The sequence below is a fragment of the Heterodontus francisci genome, chromosome 18, assembly GCF_036365525.1.
Source record: "Heterodontus francisci isolate sHetFra1 chromosome 18, sHetFra1.hap1, whole genome shotgun sequence".
In the NCBI taxonomy this organism is placed as follows: domain Eukaryota; kingdom Metazoa; phylum Chordata; class Chondrichthyes; order Heterodontiformes; family Heterodontidae; genus Heterodontus; species Heterodontus francisci.
In genome coordinates, this window is record NC_090388.1 from 83,763,884 (window position 1) to 83,781,460 (window position 17,577).

General features: G+C 46.1%; 1 protein-coding gene across 1 annotated transcript in view; it reads right to left on the reverse strand.

Moving 5' to 3' along the window:
* Positions 1 to 1,536: 1,536 nt before the first annotated feature.
* zgc:113223 (uncharacterized protein LOC541424 homolog) overlaps positions 1,537 to 17,577 on the reverse strand; it is a 35,652-nt gene continuing 19,611 nt past the window's right edge. The window contains exons 4-8 of the mRNA XM_068051300.1: positions 16,176 to 16,250; positions 15,454 to 15,549; positions 10,240 to 10,368; positions 5,358 to 5,516; positions 1,537 to 2,201 (exon numbers count right to left, since the gene is read on the reverse strand). Of these exons, the coding sequence (XP_067907401.1) occupies positions 2,118 to 2,201; positions 5,358 to 5,516; positions 10,240 to 10,368; positions 15,454 to 15,549; positions 16,176 to 16,250 (543 nt within the window). The 3' untranslated portion in view covers positions 1,537 to 2,117. The remainder of the gene's footprint in view (positions 2,202 to 5,357; positions 5,517 to 10,239; positions 10,369 to 15,453; positions 15,550 to 16,175; positions 16,251 to 17,577) is intronic.

Below are 17,577 nucleotides of genomic sequence, written 5' to 3' on the forward strand. Positions count from 1 at the left end.
CACCCAGGTGGTTCTGTGACTTCCCCATGTCAACAAGGATAGGTACATGAACCGCAGGGGTTTCCACTTGATAACTGTGCAGTTGGTGCCCAACCATACCAAGATATTTATTTTGGTGAATGTCCACCAACCTGACAACAGCCCTGATGCCTTCACCCTGCACCAGTCTGCCCAACCCATTGTTCTTGGGGCTCCTCGCAGAACCAGAGGCTGGCTGTTGCAGCACAAGGGCTACTCCCTCTACATGTGACTTACAACCAATGCTCCCACTAATTGCCCACTGCTGTGCGCGGCCGGTTCATTGCACTGTGCAGTGCATTTAGGATTGCTGCATGGCTGTGCACCTTAAAGGGACTTCTACAAGTGTGTGGCCTGTTTGTCCCCTGGTGGTACATTCCTAATTGCTGTGTGGCTTCCGCCACTTCCCCCGCCACCCGCCACAATTCTCCATGCACCCCCCGCCATCTCCGATCATGCCTCGGGGGGACCTATAAAATGCTGGCCATCCTCTGAAGGGAGTGGCAGCATGTTGCCGTGGAGGTGAGCACCCGGAGTCTGGCCCCAGGGATATGGCAGCAGTGCTGAAAAAAGTTTAATGATTTCACATGAGTGGTCAAGGTGAGTGAAAGCATCTTCGCATCACATCGCATAACCACCACACCAACAACCTTCCGAACTGGTCACGGCGACTTCACCTCATCTACCTCTGTTCTGGGGTTCCACCGCTGGGCCTGGGACAAGGCCCTCTGAATGGCAGCTCTCGGAGGTGGGATGCCTGTCCCTTTAAAGTCTTTAAAAGGATGGGGATCCCGCCTTTAAAACTTTGACAAACAAAGACCAGCGGATCGCTCCGGAATGGGGGGGCTGGGGGGTGGGTGGGGTGTTGGCACCGGAAAAAGACAGAGGTGGGGTTGGGGGGGACGGTGGTCGGTCAGGCACTGGGAGCCCCACCTCCAGCACAAAATCCAGTCCGGTGTTCTTTGAGGACCTCCTGCAACCCCTGTGAAGAAAATATGGCCTCTTTCCTAGGCTCCAGTTGTGTGACAAGGGCTTCCAAAGCGGTGTCACTGGATCTGTGAGCCCTATCCCTAGCCCACTTTACCATTTCCCTGCAGCTTGAGTATTGCAAAATCATTTATCAATTTATCAGCAACTTTCAGTTTAGGAATGCAGCTTCCTTTTAAGAGGGACAGCCTGCCTTTAAGACGAGCAGGTTGATTGCACCTTGTGATTTCAGCACAACGCTCTTCAGCCCCCTGCAGAGTGCAGAGGCAGAGGCAGCAGGCCGCATGAAGAAAAAGGAAGCAATGCAGGACAGACCCTGGCAAGATGCTACATTTGGATGCACCAAATCTACGCACTGCCTGTCTTGTTCAGAACCAGTGCAGGCAGGTTGCAAATCACAAAACCTGTGCCCAAAAAACAGGAACACAAATTTCTCAGCCACTGTTTTAATATGCAAGATAGATAATGCAAAAATTACAATGGGTTGCAGACTGTACCTTTTGTATTTAAAATGAATTGAGAACTCCCTTCCAAGTGGGTCCAGGTGCCACCCTACATAATACTGGGTCATGCAAATCAGAAGGCCCCAATTGATCCGCTCCGTACAATTGGGACAGCAGGATGGTTACTATAGTTGGCCTCAGTGCCCGAATCTAATGAGAGGAAAAGTCAGCCAGGATTGCTCAATATACTGTGAATTTATTTGTGTGCAGCCATTGAATGACAGCAGAATTGGGCATAGTTGCATTGACCCTCATCCCCTATGGTAAAATATCCGACTGAATGGTGCTGTGGTGAGTCATCGAAGATTGGCTATTTAAGAGAGTTACTGGAGGGCTGTGTCATCCATGGAACTAGCAAGAGGCAGTGTCTTTCGGTGCTGATCAGTGAAAATTAGCAAAGAAAAATATTTCCCTCTCATTCCTGGTGGTGGTAATATGGGAAGGATTCCTCACAGTCTAGTTAGATTGCCCATGTTCAGTGAGGTGTAGTGAGGGTTCAATGCAGTCAGAAGAAATGCAGTGGACCTTTATGGAGAACAGTTGTTTCTCCTCCCTGGATGTTGCCAATGGCTAAATGAGAAGGATGACTGGCTCTGGGAGCAGAGGTGATTATGCAATGGTCCTTTGAACGATTCGTTTCTTGATGGACTGGATTTGGTTCAGTAACACAACCGTCAGTGAGAGCACCAAAATCTGAAAATAAAGAAAAGATAAGAGCGTCAGGAAGTTCGCCTCTCTTCTTGTTGGGTTAAAGTTCCAAGGATACCAGGTGCCAAATGATGTTCTTTTTGTATTTGGTTTGTGGTGTCTGGTGACCGGGGACAGGCTATTTACCAGGTTTCAACACCACAGCTCAGTCTGCAAACACCGCACAATAACGGGCAGGAATAGATCCTCTTGTCCATCCAGCCTGTCCCACACATCTGCGATGCCTTGTGTGTTGCAATATATATATACCCCCACCCCACCTGAAAGCCATGTGCCTAATCCTGCCTTTATTCAGCGCCTGCACATACTTCCAGCAGGCTTTGGTAGAACAGGAATCAACCCCTAACCGAAAGATGCTGAGGTCAATTATTGTACTTGCGACCCAGCTTAAATCAGCTAACTCAGCACCGGCCATGGGCTGGGGTGGCTGGTCAATGTCCTCAGATCTACTCCCATTCTGCAGCTGTATATGGGACATCAGCAGAGTGGGAGAAGGTCAGAGAAAATTCACTCCCAAGGACTGAATCTGGAACCTTCCAGGCCTGTATATCTCAGCCCCAAATTCACAAAGCTATCAGGAAAGCTACAGCCCAACAGATCTGAAGTCTGCCAGGCTGACTGTATACAGCTGCCGTTCATTGCACATGATGAAAGCTGGTAACCCACTCAATGGAGGATTCATATCATTAAACATGTTAGTGTTACCAAACTGATGCTTTCTCATTTGACCTAGAAGAATTTTCTTCTCTTTACAGATTTAATTACGTGGGTATTGTTTTTTTTTATTTGGAAAACCAAAGCTGCAACAATGCTGACAAGAGTAGATGGCAATGGTAACATAATGGTAATGTTACTGGACTAATAATCCAGAGGCTTGGACTAATGTTCAGAGACACGAGTTCAAATCCCACTAAGGCAACAGGTGGAATTTAAATTCAATCAACTAATAAATAAGAAACCAAAAAATCTTTCCTCAGTAATGGTGACCATGAAACTACCAGACTGTTGTAAAAACCAATCTGGCTCACCAAGCCCTTCCTGGAAGGAAATCTGCAGTCCTTAACCAGTCTGGCCTACAATGTGATTGACTCTTAACTGCACTCTTAAATTGCCTAGCAAGCCACTCAGCTGTATCACACAGCTACAGAAAATTGAAAAGGAATTAACCAGACGGGACCACCCAGCATTGACCTCGGCACTGGAAATGACAAAGGCACACCCTGACCAGTCAACCCTGCAAAGTCCTGTTCACTAACACCTGGGGACTTGTGCCAAAGACTAGCTGTCCTACAGCCTAGTAAGCAATAGCCTGACAGTCATGCTCACCAAATCATACCTTACAGCCATGTCCCAAACTCCTCCATCTCTATCCCTGCTACCAGAGGTGGTAGCACAGAGGTATACCATCGGGAGGGAGTATCCCTGGGAGTCTTCAATATTGACTCTGTACCTCATGAAGTCTCATGGCATCAAGAAAACCTCCCGCTGATTACCACCTATCACTCTTCCTCAGCTGATGAATCAGTACTCCTCCACGTTGAACACCAATTGGAAGAGGCAATGATGGGGAACCCAGAATGGCAGTGCCAAAGACAAGGCTGAAGCATTTGTAACCATCTTCTACCAGAAATGCCAACTGGATGATCCATCTCAGCCTCCTTTTGAGGTCCCCAGCATCACAGAGGCCAGTCATCAACCACCTCAATGCACTCCATGTGATATCAATAAACGGCTGAAGGCACAGGGTACAGCAAAGGCTATGGGCCCTGATAACATTTCAGCTGTAGTTCTGAAGACTTGTGCTCCAGAACTAGCTGTGCCCCTAGCCAAGCTACAACACAGGCATCTACCCGACAATGGCTAGGTACGTATAGTTCACAAAAATCAGGACAAATTCAATCCAGCCAATTACCACCCCATCAGGTTACTCTCAATCATCAGCAAAGTGAGAGTGGCTGCCCTTGAAATCAAGGCAGCATTTTACTGAGTGTAGCAAAATTGAAGCCAAAGGGAATTGGGGGAAAACTCTCCATTGGTTGGAGTCATATCTAGCACAAAGGAAGATGGTTGTGGCTGTTGGAGGCCAATCATCTCAGCCCCAGGACATCACTGCAGGAGTTCCACAGGGTAGTGTCCTAGGCCCAACCATCAATGACCTTCCCTCCATCAGAAGGACAGAAATGAGGTTGTTCAATGATGATTGCCAAGTGTTTAGTACCATTTGCAACTACTCAGATACTGAAGCAGTCTGTGTTCACATGCAGCAAGACCTGGACAACATTCAGATTTGGACTGATAAGTGGCAACTAACATGAGTGCCAAACAATGACCATCTCCAACAAGCGAGAATGTAACCCTCTCTCCTTCAACGGTATTACTATCACTGAATCCCACACCATCAACATCGTGGCGGGTACCATTGACCAGAAATTTAACTGGACCAGCCATATAAATACTGTGACTGCAAGAGCAGGTCAGAGGCTGGGAATTCTGCGGCAAGTAACTCACCTCTCGACTCCCAAAAGCCTGTCCACCATCTACAAGGCACAAGTCAAGAGTGTGATAGAATATTCTCCACTTGCCTGGTTAAGTGCAGCTCCAATAACATTCAAGAAGCTTGACACCATCCAGGGCAAAGTAGCCCGCTTGATCAGCACCCCATCCTTAAACATTAACTCCTTTCAACACCGGTGCGCAGTGGCAACAGTGTGTACCATATACTGCAGTAACTCACTAAGCCTCCTTCGACAGCACCTTCCAAACCTGCAACCTCTACCACTTAGATGGACAAGGGCAGCAGACCTATGGAAATACCACCCCCTGCAAGTTCCCCTCCAAGTCACACACCATCCTGACTTGGAACCTTATCGCCGTTCCTTCACTGTCACTTGGAATTTAAGGATCGAAAGTTCATAGGAGGTGCTGAATAAGGGAGGTGAGTAGTTGCACTATATTGAAAGAATAAGCAAAGTAGTGAACACTCTTGATTTCAGAAAAAGAGATGACCAGGAATAACGACCAGGAGCAGGAATACAAATTGATCTTTCCTCCCTTCAGCCCTAGAAACTGAGGAGCTTGGAAGAAAGTTCAAAGAACCAATGATGACATGAATATTGATAAAATCGAGAGTGCAACACGGACCTCCAGCAGGAGCAGGCCAAGGCTCACACCACCAATCAGAAACAGGTTCTGATGTCCCCATTTGACGATATTGTCCAAACATCCATCAGTGTAGATTTGTTTCCGGGCTGTCCAAAGCTCCAGCTTTTGAGTCTCATACCCACACATGGTGTTCAGTACCTGTGAAGGAGAAAGTATGACCGATTGATTTATTTCATGCATCCTATCAAAGATTTGTAAAATAGAATGTAGCTCATTCCATGAAAATTTAATGTCATAAAATGTCAGAGTGCTGCACAATGGTCTAACAAATAAAAGCCACACCCCATACAGCACTGAGCCATCGCTCCCAGTGTCCTGGATAATATTTATCCCTCAACCAACATTTAGAAAAAGGTCATTATCACATTGCTGTTTTGGAAGCTGGCTGCACATAAATTGGCTGCCACATTTCATACATTACACAGTTCAAAAGTACTTCATTAGCTGTAAAGCAGTTGTGGACATCCTGAGGTCTTGAAAGGCACATAGAGAAACGTAAGTTCTTTTTCTTCTTTCTTTCATATCTTGTAGGGGGCTCCATAGTGAGCTGCACAGGTTAATTGGACAGGGGAGGCCCAAAGTTTTTTTTGCCGGGCCAGGAGAAGCACACCTGGCCCACTAAGAACGTTAAAACCATTTTTAAACCTTACCACAATGGGCTTTACTGGCCCTGTTCCTGGCAGGTTTGGTCTGCTGGGCAAGCTAGCACTGGTCTCCTGAGCAGGCCTCAAGTCAAAATAGCAGTCATCCGACTTGTATATTTAAAAAGTGGGCTCCTTATTGATGGCAATTTCGAATTACAGTCAACCAGATGAGCATGGTAAGTCCCCAACTCCATTTTACCATCCCCCCTATACAATTTCTGCATGGCAGGCATGGGTGTGTCAAATCTACCCCCTGATAATTGAGCTACTTTTCTGTGAAGAAAGGACACGTGAACTAAGTACTGGTGGACATTGAATAGCCTAAGTCAATGCTTTGAGTAGGGAAGAACAGAAATGGGAAGGAACATAGGAATATGAATAGGCCATTCAGCTCCTTGAGCTTGTTCAGTTAGTTATGGCTGATGTGTATATCAAATCCATGTTCCCACCTTTGCTCCATATCGCTTGAAACCCTTACCCAACAAAAAATCTATTCATCTCGGTCTTGAAAGCTTCACTTGTCCTCCAGCACCAACAGCAGACTTAGGGAGAGAGTTCCAGATTTCCACTACCCTCTGTGTGAAAAAGTGCTTCCTGATTTTAATATGATAGCTCCTTGTTCTTGGTTCACCTACCAAAGGAAATAGTTTCTCTGTATCCACTCTATCGAATTCTTTTATCATTTTAAAGACCTTAAGTAGGTCGCCCTGCACCTTTTATACACAAGGCAATACCAGCCAAGATTATTCAGCCAGTCCTCAACATCTAACCCATTTAGCTCATGTATCATTCTGGTGAACCTGTGTTGTAGCCCCTCCAAGGGCAATATATCCTTCCTGAGGTGTGGTGTCTGGAACTGAATGCAGTACTCTGAAGCATAATTTCCTCCCCTAGTCCAGTCCCTTTGAATAAGGGACAATATTCCATTAGTCATTCTGATTAATTTTATGTACCAGTCTAAGTCTAAGTCTAAGTACCAGTCTGGGAACCAACAAGAGGGGAAAACATACTTGACCTCGTCCTCACCAATCTGCCTGCTGCAGATGCATCTGTCCATGACAGTAGGAGTGACCACCGTACAGTCCTTGTGGAGACGAAGCCCCGCCTTCACAGTGAGGATACCGTCCATCGTGTTGTGTGGCACTACCACCGTGCTAAATGGGATAGATTTCGAAAGGATCTAGCAATGCAAAACTGGACATCCATGAGGCGCTGTGGGCCATCATCAGCAGCAGAAATGTACTCAACCACAATCTGTAACCTCATGGCCCGGCATATCCCCCACTCTACCATTACCATCAAGCCAGGAGACCAACCCTGGTTCAATGAAGAGTGCAGGAGGGCATGCCAGGAGCAGCACCAGGCATACCTCAAAATGAGGTGTCAACCTGGTGAAGCAACAACACAGGACTATCTGCATGCCAAACTGCATAAGCAGCATGCGATAGACAGAGCTAAGCGAAGTATTCAATGAATGGCCTGACACTGGGAAGTTCCGAGGAACAAATGGACCTTGGTGTGTTTGTCCATAGATCTCTGAAGGCAGAAGGGCAGGTTAATAGGGTGGTGAAAAAGGCATATGGGACACTTGCCTTTATCAATTGAGGCATAGATTACAAAAGCAGGGAGGTCATGTTGGAGTTGTACAGAACTTTGGTAAGGCCACAGCTGGAGTACTGTGTGCAATTCTGGTCGCCACATTATAGGAAGGATGTGATTGCATTGGAGGGGTTGCAGAGGCGATTCACCAGGATGTTGCCTGGGATGGAACATTTAAGCTATGAAGAGAGGTTGGATAGGCTTGGGTTGTTTTCACTGGAGCAGAGACGACTGAGGGATACAAGATTATGACCTGATCGAGGGGTACAGGATTATGAGGGGCAACAGGGTGGATAGGGAGCAGCTGTTCCCCTTAGTTGAAGGGTCAGTTACGAGGGGTCACAAGTTTAAGGTGAGGGGAGGGAGGTTTAAGGGGGATTTGAGGAAGAGCTTTTTTACCCAGAGGGTGGTGACAGTCTGGAATGCCCTGCCTGGGAGGGTGGTAGAGGCAGGTTGCCTCACATCCTTTAAAAAGTACCTAGATGAGCACTTGGCACGTCATAACATTCAAGGCTATGGGCCAAGTGCTGGCAAATGGGATTAGGTAGACAGGTCAGGTGTTTTAATGCATCGGTGCAGACTCGATGGGCCGAAGGGCCTCTTCTGCACTGCATTATTCTGTGATTCTGTGATTCCATAACCAACGAATCAGATCTAAGCTCTACAGTCCTGCCACATCCAGCCGTGAATGGTGGTGGACAATTAAACAATTAACTGGAGGAGGTGGCTCCACAAATATTCCCATCCTCAACGATGGGGAAGCCCAGCACATCAGTGCGAAAGATAAGGCTGAAGCATTTGTAACAATCTTCAGCCAGAAGTGCCGAGTTGATGATCCATCTCGGCCTCCTCCTGAAGTCCCCAGCATCACAGATGCCAGACTTCAGCCAATTCGATTCACTCCGAGTGATATCAAGAAACGACTGAAGGCACTGGATACTGCAAAAGCTATGGGCCCTGACAATATTCCGGCAATAGTACTGAAGACCTGTGCTCCAGAACTTGCTGCGCGCCTAGCCAAGCTGTTCCAGTACAGCTACAACACTGGCATCTACCCTGCAATGTGGAAAATTGCCCAGGTATGTCCTGTACACAAAAAGCAGGACAAGTCCAACCTGGCCGATTACCGCCCCATCAGCCTGCTCTCAATCATCAGTAAAGTGATGGACAGTGCCATCAAGCGGCACTTGCTTAGCAATAACCTGCTCAGTTTAGGTTCTGCCAGGGCCACTCAGCTCCTGACCTCATTACAGCCTTGGTTGAAACATGGACAAAAGAGCTGAACTCAAGAGGTGAGGTGAGAGTGACTGCCCTTGACATCAAGGCAGCATTTGACCGAGTATGGCATCAAGGAGCCCTAGCAAAACTGAGGTCAATGGGAATCAGGGGGAAAACCCTCCACTGGCTGGAGTCATACCTGGAGCAAAGGAAGATGGTTGTGGTTGTTGGAGGTCAATCATCTCAGTTCCAGGACATCACTGCAGGAGTTCCTCAGGGTAGTGTCCCAGGCCCAACCATCTTCAGCTGCTTCATCAGTGACCTTCCTTCAGTCATAAGGTCAGAAGTGGGGATGTTCGCTGATGATTGCACAATGTTCAGCACCATTCGTGACTCCTCAGATACTGAAGCAGTCCATGTAGAAATGCAGCAAGACCTGGACAATATCCAGGCTTGGGCTGATAAGTGGCAAGTAACATTCGCGCCACACTAGTGCCAGGCAATGACCATCTCCAACAAGAGAGAATCTAACCATCTCCCCTTGACATTCAATAGCATTACCATCGCTGAATCCCCCACTATCAACACCCTAGAGGCTACCATTGACCAGAAACTGAACTGGAGTAGCCATATAAATATCATGGCTACAAGAGCAGGTCAGAGGCTAGGAATCCTGAGGCAAATAACTCACCTCCTAACTCCCCAAAGCCGGTCCACCATCTACAAGGCACCAGTCAGGAGTGTGATGGAATACCCTTCACTTGCCTGGATGGGTGCAGCTCCGACAACACTCAAGAAGCTCGACACTATCCAGGACAAAGCAGCCCGCTTGAATGGCACCCCATCTACAAACATTCACTCCCTCCACCACCGCGCACAGTGGCAGCAGCGTGTACCATCTACAAGATGCACTGCAGCAATGCACCAAGGCTCCTTAGACAGCACCTTCCAAACCCAAAACCTCTACCAACTAGAAGGACAAGGGCAGTAAATGCATGGGAACACCACCACCTGCAAGTTCCCCTCCAAGTCACACACCATCCTGACTTGGAACTATATCGCCGTTCCTTCACTGTTGCTGGGTCAAAATCCTGGAACTCCCTTCCTAGCAGCATGGTGGGTGTACCTACCCCAAATGGCCTGCAGCGGTTCAAGAAGGCAGCTCACCACCACCTTCTCAAGGGCAATTAGGGATGGGCAATAAATGCTGGCCTGGCCAGCGACACCCACATGCCATGAATGAATAAAAAACAAAAAGATCAGCTCCTACTAAAGCTTCTTATAAATTTGCATGAAAATTGATTCTAAATTCCTCTTCTTCGCATTCCTACCACCTAAAAAAAATCTCAGTGCTTCAAAAGAAAGTAAACTTTTCCTTGGCTAGTAATGGTAGTCCTCACCTCGTCTGTGCCCATGACACAGCAGGAAAATGGTACCCCACACCTTTCGAGGCTGGGGTTAGTTTCCACACAGCTGAAATACGCATTCTTCGACCAGTCTTTGTCATGTGACACTCCGCAACATTTGAACTGAAATAAAGATAAAAGGTCATATTCAAAATTGTACAGCAGTGTAACCTCTGGGAGAAGATTGATCCTCATTTAATTTTTCTTTGTCAATGTAATGCTTATTTGGTACTTAATAAGATGTGTTAGTGCTAAGAGATTCTGTCCAATTCGGGAAGTCACTATTAGCATCAAGCACCAGGTTAGCTGCAGGGTATAGGTTCCTCTACTATGTCTCATCAAGCACTTTCAGTACAGGTACAGGATGTGGTACGTACAGTCAAACACCCCCTATCTTCACCCAACAGCACACCTCAGCTCCAACTTCAGAAAAGCACCAATATGACACTTTTCAATGTCTCACGCCAGACACCAGTGACCTCACTGGATGAGATTGCCTGTTTAGTTTGCACTGTGTGTCCATTTTACATATTTTGGGAGCCTCCTTTCAGCAAAGGCAGACATAGGCGACGAAGTTCTTCATCGCCTCCAATGTGCCAGATCAGCCTTTGGCCGACTGAGGAAAAGAGTATTTGAGCATTAGGATCACAAACCCGAGACTAAGATCATGGTTTATCGGGCAGCAGTGATCCCTGTGTTCCAAAAGCTTCAGAGACTTGGACAACCTACAGCAAAAGCCTCAAAGCACTGGAGAAGTACCACCAGAGGTGCCTCCACAAGATTCTCCAAATCCAGTGATAAGAAAGGTCACCCAACAGCAGTGTCCTCTTCCCAAGCCAACCTGCCCAGCATCAGGATGCTAATCACCCAAAACCAGCTCCACTGGGTGGGACATGTCGTTCACATGCCTGACACCAGACTCCCGAAGCAGCTGTTCTACTCAGAACTTGGTCGGGGCAGGAGATTCCCAGGAGGACAGTGGAAACACTTTAACGATGTACTCAAGGCATCCCTGAACAGATCGAACATCACCGTTGATTTGTGGGTGTCCCTGGCTCATGACCGTCCGAGATGGAGAAAGCTCTTTTGGGAAGGTATTGTACACTTCGAGGAACTTCCTTGGGAACGTGTGGAGACAAAGTCAAGGCGTCCAAGGGAGCGCACAAACCTCCAAACTACTCATCGACCTGACCCTTCAAGCACCACCTGCCCCTCATGTGACAGAGTCTGCAGATCACGCATTGGATTTATCAGACATCTCAGAACCCAGCGAACCGGGGAGGAAGCAAGTCATCCTCGATCCCAGGGGATTGCCTAAGAAGAAGTGGGTCCTTAGCTAGGGAACTGAATTAAGACTTGCTTTGCAAATGTCCCTTACACCCATAAACAGTATATGGTTTCATCTGATTGTAGCAAAGATGCCTGCGGCTAACATGCATCATAGGTTTGGCAGTACCAGTGGCAGTAATAGCTAACTGGACCCTCAAGTCCTCTTTCTTCATCTTTGTCCAACAATACCCTATTGCTAGAATAGAAAGCAGGGCCACTCTCGATGCTAGCACCATGTTCTGCACTGACTCCACTTCACCAGCCATCTCTTTTTGAAGTGTAAAGAGGAAAAACAATAGAAGGGTACAAGGTGGTTGAGACCACACTACAGGAAGACTGCAACCAGGTGCCGGTAACCTCATACTCAAATTTATCGACACTAACTACTGTTACAACCAGGTGAGAAGGGGTCTAGTGGTTCCCTCTCAGCCTTTGCCTGGTTTAACTGTAACAGGGTTTAATTTTAAAAACACTGTGTTTTTAGCTCCCCTTTAGGGAATCCTTGTTCACTGCTCCAATTGTAAGACAAAGAAATCAAACAGCTTTCCTTAGATTGATACAAGAAAGGTAGAAGTTTATTAATATTAAACTCGAATCCAATTAACGACTACGAATATGCGACACAACCATGCTAGCATGCATACGAGATAAACACACATGCAGATAGAGACAGAAAAAGTAGAAGGAATAAAAGGGAAATGTTTGAGGCAATATCTAGTAGTTACAGTCCTTAAGTTTCAATGTGGAGTCTTTGGTTGCCGGTAAGTCTTGCAATTCTTCTACATCAACTTGTTCTGATGTAGAAGTCTTTTCTTTCTTGAGGTTTACATGTCTTCTGTGAGTCCGGTGACTTGGGAGAAAGTGAGAGAGAGAGAGATGCTTCCTTGTTCCAGATTCAGTTGCACACTGCCTTCTGTTCCTTTCTCCGTGGCACAATTCAAAAAAAACCCAGGTTACCCAGCAGTTTAGCCTTGTGACTAGCTCCTTATTTGGAACAGTCTCTCCTGCGAGGTTTGTGGATTCTATTACCTTAGCAGGCCCAGGAATGCACTTCCTTACACCTTTAATGTCTGGCGATCAGAATCCATTTGGGTTAATTGGAGCAGGGAACAGTCCTTTGTCTCCACAAGCAGCGTTTCATAGTATGCAAATGTCCTTACAACCCAGTGTCTGGTGATCTTCAAACAAGTCATTTCTTCACTCCAGCAACAGTTTAAAATCAATGTTCATATGACAAAATTAATATGCCTCATTCTCAGCAGGTGGGGGTCTGCATGACACTACACAGAGTCAAATAAGCAGGTTGTGGGTTCAACAGGCAGGCGGGTGTGGACAAGAACACCTACAGCTAACATGTGCCATGGAGCTTCCACTGCTCATGGCAATATCAGTCAGCTGTGCCCTCAAGCCCTCTTGCTCTGCCTCCTCCCTGATGTATTTCATTGGTCCACTAAGGAGAGGGTGCCCTGAAGTGGAAAGCAACTCACTGGCATCCACCTCTACTTTGCCAACCAGTAGGCAGGGGTTCAGGGTGTTCTGCTCTTCATAATTTAACCACAGCTATTCTGCCAGTCACTGGGTTTGTCAAGTACTTTTGTTAACCAAACTAATTCTCCTGCGATGGGGGTGTGAAGCCTTCATTATCTGGGATGGTGGGGGCAGAATTTGGAGAAAGACCTACCAATGCTGTGCCCTATATTCCACTAGGAATATTGAGGTGGGATAGTATTTTGGGAAATAATTCCTTCCACGTGCCCTAGTAATGCTGAGTGTGTATAAGAGATGCTTCTACAGCCCAGGTGTCCACTGTTGCTTATGGTCCAGGAGGGAGGATTTAGAACCATAGAATAATATTAGGCACAGAAGGAGGCCATTCAGCCCTTCATGTTCGTGCCGACCCAACAAACTAGCCGCCCAATCTAATCCCACCTTCCAGCACCTGGTCCATAGCCTTGCAGGTTACAGCACTTCAGGTGCAGGTCCAGGTACCTTTTAAAGGAATTGAGGGTTTCTGCCTTCACCACCATTCCTGGCAGTGAATTCCAGACACCCACCACCCTCTGTGTGAAAAAGGTTTTCCTCATGTCCCCTCCATTCCTTCTACCAATCATTTTAAATCTGTGGCCCCTGGTAATTGACCTCTCTGCATCCATTTTAATTCTAAAAGGTGGGTTCCCTGAAAAATTGGTCTCCCGAGAACCAATTGCCTTCAGGAAAACAGCCTTCAGAGAACAGGGCTTGAACTTTTGAATTTCTTCATCTTCTCAGGCTGGCAACTCTGGTCCACGTAAGCAGAAGGCAGGCTCTGTTACCATATTCTGTGCCCCAGGTGAAGTAGGCACTGACTGGGAATATGTAAATTCCTCTACCCCCAGGATTAGGGGTAGGATCACAGGCCCATCCATAGAGTGGGTGAAAGTTCCAACTCCTAAAATCCATCCAGAGCAATTGCTGAGCTTAGACCTGGAATAAACCTGCTTTTGTCAAAGGTGAAGATCTTACAGACACTTGGGAGTGTCTTCATCTTTTCTTTCTCCCCCACTCCGTGCTCATGCTATTGAGTTTAGCAAAGAGCGTTGAACTAAACGCCAGTTTATCGCAATTGCCAGTTTACTTTTTAAAGAAATATTGAATTGTATGAAATGAAAACTATTGATCCAGTGACAACTGAAGAAGCTCATTTTCTACCATCAAGAATCGAGCAGAGTATACTTTGTATGGGTCACTGAAAAGGTAGCTAGTTAGTGGGGCTCTGTTTTCTAATTTTGAATTTTACGTTTGCAGAGAAGAATTAAAAAGAGGAGTTGCATGGGGAGGGGCACAGGGGCACAAGCTTCCATGCTTCTGATGTTTCATCAGAAAACTGATTACAATTCAATTTGACAAAAATTTGATAAAAACATAGAGTCGTAGAGTCGGACAGCATAGAAACAGGCCCTTCGGCCCAACGCGTCCATACCAACCATAATGCTTATCTAGACTAATCCCACCTGCCTGCATTAATTCCATATCCCTCTATGTCTTGCTCATTCAAGTACTTGTCCAGATGCCTCTTAAATGTTGCTACTGTTCCTGCCTCCACCATCTCCTCTGGCAGCTCATTCCAGATACCCACTATTCTTTGTGTGAAAAATTTACCCCTTTGATCCACCTTAAATCTACGCCCTCTAGTTTTAGTCACCCCTACCATGGGAAACAGACTCTGGCTATCTACCCTCTCTATGCCTCTCATAATTTTATATACCTCTATCATGTCCCCTCTCAGCCTCCTTCGCTCCAGGGAAAACAGACCCAGCCTATCCAATCTCTCTTTATAACTCAAGCCCTCTAAACCAGGCAACATCCTTGTGAATCTTTTCTGCACCCTCTCTAGCTTAATCACGTTTTTCCTGTAGTGCGGCAATTAGAACTGCACACAGTACTCCAAATGCAGCCTAACCAACATTATGTACAACTGTAACATGACGTCCCAACTCTTGTACTCAATGCCTCGGCCAATGAAGGCAAGCATGCCATACGCCTTCTTCACCACCCTGTCTACATCTGGCAGGAGAACCCATCTTACATAATCAAAGAATGTCAATCCATCCATTTAGACACCAAAGGAAAAGGCCAAGATGGCTGTCAAATACAACCAATATTGGCTTTGTGTTTGAATTCTATCTGAGATTGAAAAGTTTATTTCAATAATCAAAACTAGAAATGGGAAGGGAGGGGAAAGGCAATGACTCTCATTGAAGTTGCTTAAACTAATACTGCTCTTTTGCATTGTGTCATGAGAAAGCAACACATTTAAAGGATTCTATTGAAACCAAAAACCAATTATTAAGCTGCAGATTGTAACCAGAGCATAGCGCACTGACAGAGCAGAATCAGTACCTTTTTCTGGATGTAGTCAATGAGATTTTGCAGGTCAAGGTCATCCCTGTACCTGATTATCCCTCTCTCCAATAATGCCACACTCTTCCTTTCAACCTTAAATGAATGAAAGATGTAGTGTTTTGAGAATTGAATTGTACATACTGTTCACTTGAGACTACCATGCACACATGAGCCAGCAGAGGGAGCAGAAAGAGAAAGCGAAAGTAAAACAGAATAAAGAAGATGGAAGGGAGACCGAATGGTTCCATCCTCCTTGGAGAACAACCAATGCCATTGGATGGACTAGCATCCCCGTTCTTGAATGCTTCAAGAGACCAAGTTTTCAACTTTCTCAGCACTTGCCAGGGACAAGGACCCTCATCCTTCACCAACCAATGCCAGATAATTGTCGGAGGCTAGTCCATGCCAGGAGCTCACCACAGATATTAAATGCATAGAATCGTTCTGTGCATCATGCCTGTTCCTGTTCTTTGAAAGAGCTTTTCAATGAGTCCCACTCCACTGCTCTTTCCCCATAGCCCTGTAAATCAGAAGACCCAGAAAAGCTGGCCATTCACATTGCATGTGTTTATGAAGCTCGCTGCAAACTGCTCATGCACAATAAGCCTGCATCTCGGAGAGTGCAATCATTCTAGATTCTTCTATTTTCCTGTACCAACGTTGACCAGCAGGGAAGTTTGTGCACAAAAGAGAGAAAAATAAATGGATATTCAATTTACCTTTTCAGAGAATATGAAGCCAAGCGTGGCACCTATTACCTGAAGCAGCAGGATGAACAGGAGGGTCCACTTAAACTGTCAACAAAGTCACAAGTCTCAGTTTATGCAGTGCAGACCAACAAGAGCCATATAGAAATTGAATGCAAACATATTGTTAAACCTGATAGAACCATCATCTCCAAAATATCAATCTCTGCACATTCAAGGCCAGAGCTTATAATTGGTTCAGAAGAATATTAGACAGTAATAATGACTGTTTAAATAAGGTGATCATTGAAAAGCAGAAACCCACACCCACTTACATCGGGGAACACACATCAGAAATTCATTGAGAATGTGAGTTTGGAACATTAGCCTGTACAACGTTAGCAATGGGTGTGGGTTTCTGCTTATTTAAACAGTCATCATTACTGTCTAATATTCTCATAAACCAATCTTAAGCCCTAGCCTTGAAAGTACAGGGATTGATACTGTAGAGATTTGCTTGAAAAGTTTTGCAAAACTTTCAATTGAGAGATTAGTGATGCAATTACAATTTGAGAATGTGGGCTGAATTTTTAACTGAATAAAAGCAGGATGGCTCGGATGGAGGGTTAAAGTCTCAAAAATCTGTTTCCCAATCCAAACCCACCAACAATCCGTCCACTTCTGCTTTAATTGAGGTTGGAAGGTGGGGAGGGGGAGACCAACCTGATCTAAGGAGGCGGTTGCAACTTTAGATATGATAATGAGGCTGTGAGCCTCATCATCATGCAAATTTTAGATGTTAACTGTTGTTGACCGGGTTTCTTGAAAATCGGGAAACCCAGAAGTTTCCTCGAGACGAGGACTTGGTGGATTCAAGAGGTAAGTGCCTTCACACCTACTTCCTGGATCCAGGTGCTTGCCTGCGAAGGGCCTTCCACAACCTTCACCCCGAAGCCACCCCCAGGCCTCTAATCCCACCCACCTTAAGGCCTCTGACCTCTCCCCACCCCCTGGCCCTGGGAATGTATCATTAGTCCATTTAAAGTTAGCAACAAGTGTGGGTTTCTGCTTCTCAATGATGTTTAGCTTATGACAACAACAACTTATATTTATATGGCATCTTTAATGTAACAAAACATCCCAAGGCACTTCACAGGAGCATTATAAAACAAAACATCGAGCCACATAAGGAGGTATCAGGTCAGATGACCAAATGCTTGGTCAAAGAGCAGGTTTTAAGAAGTGTCTTAAAGGAGGAAAGTGAGGCAGAGAGGCGGAGAGGTTTAGGGAAGGTATTCCAGAGATTGGGCCTCAGCAAGTGAAGGTGTGGCCACCAATAGCAGAGAGATTCAAATCAGGGATGCTCAAGAGGCCAGAATCAAGAGGAGCGCAGATATCTTGGAGGGTTGTGGGGCTGGATTACAGTGATAGGGAG